This window comes from Balaenoptera borealis (assembly GCF_965194805.1).
Source record: "Balaenoptera borealis genome assembly, chromosome: 17".
NCBI lineage: Eukaryota > Metazoa > Chordata > Mammalia > Artiodactyla > Balaenopteridae > Balaenoptera > Balaenoptera borealis.
Window position 1 is genome coordinate 8,094,082 of NC_138876.1, and position 7,149 is coordinate 8,101,230.

The window sequence follows — 7,149 nt, forward strand, 5'->3', positions numbered from 1 at the left end:
GGGGGGGAGCCTTGGATCTCAAACAAGGAATGCTAATAACCACAACTGGACAGAATTTATGAAGCACCTACTCTGTGCCCAATACTGTGTGAGGCTTTGCTTCACAGAGCCTGGAGATGACTAAGACATAGGACCCATCCTGAAGTGCCCTATAAAGCTAGAAGGAAAAGACAGTTGTGGGTACAGCCACCTGGATTCCAGCAGTAACAACCATGTCTTTTTATAGTTCCTTAAGTGAACCATATTGTTTGACACCTGAACTTGGCACATGCCATTTTCTTTGTCAGGCATGTCATTTTCATCTCTGTTTTTGATTGCTGGCAAAGTCCTACTCATCCTTCCTTGAGGAGAGGGTGCTTGAAAATAAAACATCAGGGCATAGAAATTCTCTGGCTGAAATTCATACTAAGGTGTAAATGACTACTAACCCATTTTTTTCCTAAGAATAAAGCAGAGAATAGAGAATGAAGGTAGTACAAAGAGCCAAAGGTACTGGGGAAAACAAAGTAGATTTTTTTTTTTTTTTTTAGAATTCTGGCCCCAGCCTGGCAGGGCTGGGAGCATGAGAATCTTTCAGTGAACCTTATGTTAACTCCCCCTTGTCTCCCTGCCCCCAGGTGTCCTGCTTTGTTGGTGGTTGGGGACAGTTCTCCTGCTGTGGACGCTGTGGTATGTAGAAATCAACCACTGGTTTCTGTGCTTAACTCAACGGTCCAATTCTGGTTACCTTGGTGTGAAGTCTCCCTGCCCACCCACCCTCTTCCCCTCCTCTGCTCCCATCAGGGCAAGTGACATCTTCTAGATGCCATATTGGCCTTTGGTCAGAGGGCCCAGCCACCATCCTCCTTCCCTGGTGACTGCCAGCCCTAGTTGCTTGGCAGTGCGGCCTCTGTCTCCTCTCCCAGGCCCCCTCACCTGCCGATCTGCCTCCCACTGGCTTGTTTATATGGGCGTGTTTCCACTTGGCTTCCTGGCCAGGAGACTGTCTGCGCGTTTGGGAATCAGGTGGAGCTTTCAGACCTGGTTGGAGCCTGACCATCTGGTGGGGCAGACAGGCATCTGTGGAGCGGGGCTTAGGAAAGGTTTTCTGGCTCATTTCACCCCTTAATTCCCACCTGTGATGTGGTGGAGGCAAAACAGGACTCCATCTTTCCAACACCCCCATAGCCGAGGACACGGGAGACTTGGGGGCTAGTGGGCGGAGTCCTAGAGTAGCGACATGCCTTGTGCAGTAGGCTAGAGCAGGGTCAGCAAATGTTAATTTAGTAAAGACCTGGGGTATCCAAAGGAACCATGAATTTCTTGCAATCTAGTCCACTGGACATAATCATAAGATGCATCAATAAAGATATATTGTTTACATTAAGGGAGGTGATAATTCTACCGTAGGCATTTTGAACATCACAGGTTACGGGTGGGTATTTTGCCCACTTCTGGATGCACTTTTAAGAGGGTCATTGACAAATTGAAGAAAGAAACCATCTTGGTGGATATGATTTCATTTGAAGAATGGGTGTCGGGACTGGGGATGTTGAATCTAAAGAATTACTGGCAGCAGCTGGTTAAACAAGCCCATTCATTTAGCAGCTGTTTCTGGAGCACCTTCTACATTTTAGCTAATCTTCACAACAGCCCTTTGAAAAAGATATTATCCCCATTTTATTGATGAGGAAACTGAGGCTCAAAGAAGTTAAATAACTTGTCCAAGTTCACACAGCTAGTGATGGTAGGGCTGGAATTTAAAGCCACCTCTGTTGAATCCCAAAGCCCACATTCTTTCTTCCCTGACAGTAGGAATACTGGAGCTCCTGATGATGGTGGCAGAGTGGCAGGGAGGGGGGGAAAATTTATGACTTTGGCTCCAGGTAGACAATTTGCAAATTTCTTCTCCCTCTTCTTGTCTAGGTGGAGTGCAACTCGAAACTGGACCCAACGAAGACCACTCTTCTCAAGGTACAGGGAAAATGATGGAGGGTTACGTTTGTTCTTTCTCAGAAATCCCTAAGTTTCCTGCAGAATTGAGTTGTGCCTGATTATGGCAAAGCTGGTGGTCAGAAATCACAGAAATGGTGAATTAATGTGTCTGTTCACAAACATCTATTGGGTGCTGGCTGGTAACCCAAGGCTGCAAAGATGAGGGGATCCCTCTCTGGCACCCCAGGAGTTTACGGGCTGCCGGCCATGGTGCTCTGAAGAGGGATGGATAGGAATTGTGTGGGCGGGGCCTGATTCTGGACAGACTCTCCCCACTGCACCACCCCACCCTTCTGAATGGGCCCCTGGAGTTCTGTCGCTGCGTTCCCGTTGGGCTGAAGGCTGCCCCAAGTTAGCTGACCTTGAGGCTAGCCCTTGGGATTTAGTCTTGAGACTCTGGGCTATAGGCTGGCCACAGCCCCACTCACTCTCACCAAGACCTTCCAGTCCTATTTCCCTATCCTCACCTCGCTGCCCAAGTGCTTCAGAGCCCTGGGCTTTGGATAAATATTCACATGTGCCTGGAATGGCTTTACACAGTGATGGCTTTGGGTTTGGTGATTTACTTGCAACTCTGGAAATTATAGCATTTACCAAGGGTGGCCAACCAGGAGCCCCATCAGGCCTGAAGCCTTGAATCTTGCAGTTTCCTTCTGAGGGGTCTTTAAAGAGATTGTGTGTCCAGGGCCTCGTGCAGTGAATTCCTTCTGGTCAGACAGACCCTGGCCAGAACTTTGCAAGTTCCTCAAGTTCTCTGTGGCCCAGTTTCTGCCTCTAAACTAGGACAGTCGTCCCTTGCAGGGTTTTTGGGGAGCAGAGTGAAATCATCTACAGGGCCTAGCACAGCGCCTGGCCTGTTGTAAGCTGCAAGTAATGGTTGCCAAGAAGGCAGAGTTTAATGCCGAGACGGATAGTAACCAAAGCAGGCGTGCCAGGTGAGGCGGGTGTTTCCCCACCTGTAACATGTCCAGGCCCCCCTCAGCCAGGCAGCCCCGGGGCAGGGCAGCGGGCAGAGTGGATGCCCGTTTGGAGCTGGTCCACAGAGCCGGCATCCCCTCCATGAGGCCTTTGGCACTAACCAGCTTTCTTTCTCCCAGATGGCAGATTGTGGCGGCCTCCCACAGATCTCCCAGGTGAGTTCCACCTGTCCCCACTCCCCAGGTGGAGGGCATGTGCCTCTGTGACCTGTTACCCCCCTTTCCCTCACTGCCTGCTGGCCGCCCACCTTGCTATTACCTCTGATGACACATTTGGACCTGTTACCGTTTATAAAAGGCGCTTGCACGTCAGGACTTACTTGGTCCTCCCCCAGAAGCCCCTGTGGAGTAGTTGATGTTGGCGTTCACAGGGGTGAAGGGATTTGCCAAGTGGACACAGCTTGGCAGTCGTGCACCAGAATCTAGGTATGCCTGACCCCAAAGACCACAGGCTTCCGCTGGAGCCACAGGCTCCTGGAGCCCAGGGCCAAAGCAGGGAGCGCAGAGAGGAGATGGACCAAAGGGTGTGTTTCTGTGTTTGTGTCTGTGTGTGTGCATGCACATGTGTATATGTGTGTATGTGAGTATGTATATGTATACATGTATACACGTGTGTGTTTGTGAGTATGTATATGTATACATGTATGCATGTGCGTGTATGTGAGTATGTATATGTATACATGTATGCATATGTGTGTATGTGAGTATGTATATGTATACATGTATGCATATGTGTGTATGCACATATAAACATATCAATCATTGTAGTGCGCTTGCTGCACGATAACTGTCCCCTCCAAGTCTCCACCCATAAATACCACCCCCCAACGTAACAAGTGAATGAATTTTTTATCTCTTCTTATAATTTTCTATCATTACAGTTTTGTACTCTATCTTACAATGAAATATTTTGCACATTTTGGGTTGTCTTTTCCACCAAACTGTGCCCTGCCCCTCTTTCTCCCTCCAGTCCTGAAAGGGACTTCAGAGCTTCGGTAATCCAGCGATTTCTCAATCGGATGTGTGCCTTTTTCTAGCTCTAGGTGCCCCCCCAGTCCTGACAAGTCCCCCTGAGCTCCCTGGGAACCTCCCTTGCAGAGTGACCAGGCACAGGTGGCCTTGGGTGGCGCTCTTGACTTGTTTCCAGTGTCTCTCTCTGCTCCCACTGGCAAAGAACAAAATATTTTCAACTTTTTAACTGCTGTTGTGTTTTGCCCGTTTGATAGCTGGAGTAGCCAGAGCAGGATGGGATGTCTCAGTTTCTGGAGGGAACAGATGGGTTTCCAGTAGAGCCCTGCTTAGATGTAAACAGGAATTAATACCTGCACACTAGTGACAGAGCCGTTTATCCACCCAGCCTGCTTGACACTCCTACTGAGACAGTGCAGCTTAAGTTGGCTGCAGAGAAGGGGTGCCATTTTTCTTTCCACCTATTCTCCCTTCCTTCCTCTCTCCTTTCCTTCCTTTATTCCTTTCTTTACTTGAAATGAGAAAAATCTAACTCTATCCATAGTTAAAACACGTTTTCTATGTCATGGCAGGAGCTGAGCTAGCCCAGGCTCCCAGGAGAGCCGCCCAGTGGGGACCAATAGCTGTGTAATCCCTCCTCCTGCCCTTGCAAGTTGGGTGTGTTTTTACAAAGGGCGTTCCCATCCTTCATTCCATTCAATCCTTGCAACAGTCTTTAGAGGGGGGAAGAGCATGCCTTCTATCACAGTCACAGAAGGGGAAATTGAGGCTAACAGATGGGAGAGATTGCCCTTGGTCACCCAGGGGAGCCGAGTTTGGGCCCAGATATTCTCCTTTGCAAGCCTGTCCTCTTGTTTCTTTCCGCCATGTTGAACACAGATGTTCCTGCAACTCTCGTCCCCATCTTACAATCATCACGTGACCCCCAGAGGCCAATTGCAGCACAGTCTCTTCTTTAAATGTCATTTGGCTCTTTGAGAACAGTGGCAGGAGTTGGTGGAGGTGGGCAGGGACACTCCCTCCCCGATGACTGCTCACCAGTGAAATGAGAGGGTGTGAGAATAGACCCAGGACATTGCATTTAAGAGTTGGAATTAATTAGCCTGCGAATATGGCCTTCACCTCCCGTTTAGATTAAATTAAATTTTTGAGAATAATTGGTAGAACTGGGTGTGTTCTCAGCATTCCCAACTCATTTTACTTAAAGTAGCCCAGTTGATTGATTGGTCTGTCCACCTATCCATCTATCCATCCATCCATTCATCCATTCATCTATTCTTCCTTCTTTCCGTATTTTTCTTTCCTTCCATCCATACAGCCTTTCTTCTTTATGTCCATCCATCCTTTCTTTTCATTAATCTATCCATCGTGCTTCCTTCTTCCCTCCCTTCCTTCTTTCCTTCCTTCCTTCCTTCTTTCCATCTGTCTTTTTTTGTTTTCATCTGTCCATTTATCCACCATCCTTTCATCCAGCCAGCCAGCCAGCCATCCAGCCTGCTATTGAGGCTGAGAGTAAACTGTTATGGGGTTTGGAAAGCCCTGGGTTAATATACAAGACCACTGATTAATCATAAGACCTTGGACGGATTATTTATCTCTCCAAGTCTGCTCAGCTGTGAAATGTATATGAAGATGGTACTAACCTCATAAGGTTGTTGTCGGGAAGATGAGATAATGCTGCAAAGCCCTTAGCACAGTGAGTGGCTATTACGTTCTAGACCCTGAGTTGGACTCATCACTTTATCCAATGACGTCTTCTTTACAGAAGCCCTCAGGAGTAGGTGTGGCACTCTGCCCATATTTTATAGGTGAGAAAACTGGCTCAGACAGGTCACGTAACTTCTGGTCAAAGCTACTTTTGGTCTCCATAATTATCCCATAGTCTTTCCTTTACTTCTGTGTTTTGTCCTATCAACCTGAAGAAGCCTTCCGTCTTGGGCCAAGCTCTTTAATGAAGGTGACCACAGGCACGGCTGCATGATCTGGACCTCTGGTGACTGACCGCACTTTCCCTCTTTTCTCTTGCAGCCGGCCAAGCTTGCCGAGGCCTTCAAGTACTTTGTGCAGGGCATGGGATACAGTGAGTATGGCCTTTCCTAGCAGGCGGTGGGCTGAAGGGCAGGTGTGGGAATTGGAACCAGGTTGGGATGAGTACAGTATTCTGTGTCGCCTTGGCCAGCTTCAGCATTTTTGCAAAGTGGGCAGGTCAGGGAAGAAGTATTTAGGTGTGTGGAGGATGCGCAACAGGGCAAGGGTTCTAGTATCTCCTCACACCATAGTGCCTCGTTCTCCCTCCACTGTTGAACAGAAGCTGTTTCACACCAGGGAATGTTTTAAGGTTTAGGTGAGGACTGTCCCTCTGAGCACCAAGAAGACAACAAACAATGAGACCATGAAAATCTTTTTAATTTTGATTACATAATTTCTAAGAGACTTGTAGTGATGATGGTGATGCTGGTAATGGCAATGATGATCATGATGATGGTGGTGATGGTGGTGGTGGTGATGATGGTGGTGGTGATGATGGTGGTGATCATGATGATGGTAATGATGATGGTGATGATGGTGGTGGTGATGACAATAATGGTGGTGGCAGTGATGGTGGTGGCGGTGATGATGGTGGTGATAATGATGATGGTAATGATGATGATGGTGATGATGATGGTGAAGATGGTGGTGGTGATGGTGGTGATGATGGTGGTAGTGATGGTGGTGGTGATGGTGGTGACGATGGTGGTAGTGATGGTGGTGATGATGAAAGATTAATAAATCCTTTATTTTTTTCTTATTTAATCATCACAATAATCCTAGGAGATACTCTTATCCTCATTTACAAATGATGAAACTGAGGCTTTGAGAGATTAAGTAAGGAGCAGAGTGGGGATCTGTGAAAGTTCTTTGAAAACTGTAAAGCTCTGAATAAGTGGGTGATAAAGTCACTTACATTCAAGACAGAGCATGTCTTTGCTAAATCATTAGATTTGGGAATTGAAGGATAAATAGAAGCACAATTAAAGAACTTGGAGCTTCTTGCGTTATGATTATCGTTTATTTACAGACATTTATTCACAGACACATTTTCAGAAATGCAGCCCCATGACCGGGACAGACAACACCAAGTGCAAGCACACTGCCGGCAGCGGCCGCTGTTGGTATATGTTGGTGTGTCAGCCACGGTTCCGGCCCTGATGTGGTTCTTTGGGTTCTTTCTGTCTGCTGCCTGGAATTA

General features: G+C 47.5%; 1 protein-coding gene across 3 annotated transcripts in view; it reads left to right on the forward strand.

The window, feature by feature from the left end:
* NDRG1 (N-myc downstream regulated 1) overlaps nt 1–7,149 on the forward strand; it is a 98,922-nt gene that overhangs the window by 44,420 nt on the left and 47,353 nt on the right. For all 3 annotated transcript variants that reach the window (XM_082363777.1, XM_082363776.1, XM_082363775.1), the window contains 4 exons: nt 618–669; nt 1,906–1,953; nt 3,072–3,107; nt 5,949–6,000. In XM_082363777.1, coding sequence (XP_082219903.1) covers nt 618–669; nt 1,906–1,953; nt 3,072–3,107; nt 5,949–6,000 — 188 coding nt within the window. The remainder of the gene's footprint in view (nt 1–617; nt 670–1,905; nt 1,954–3,071; nt 3,108–5,948; nt 6,001–7,149) is intronic.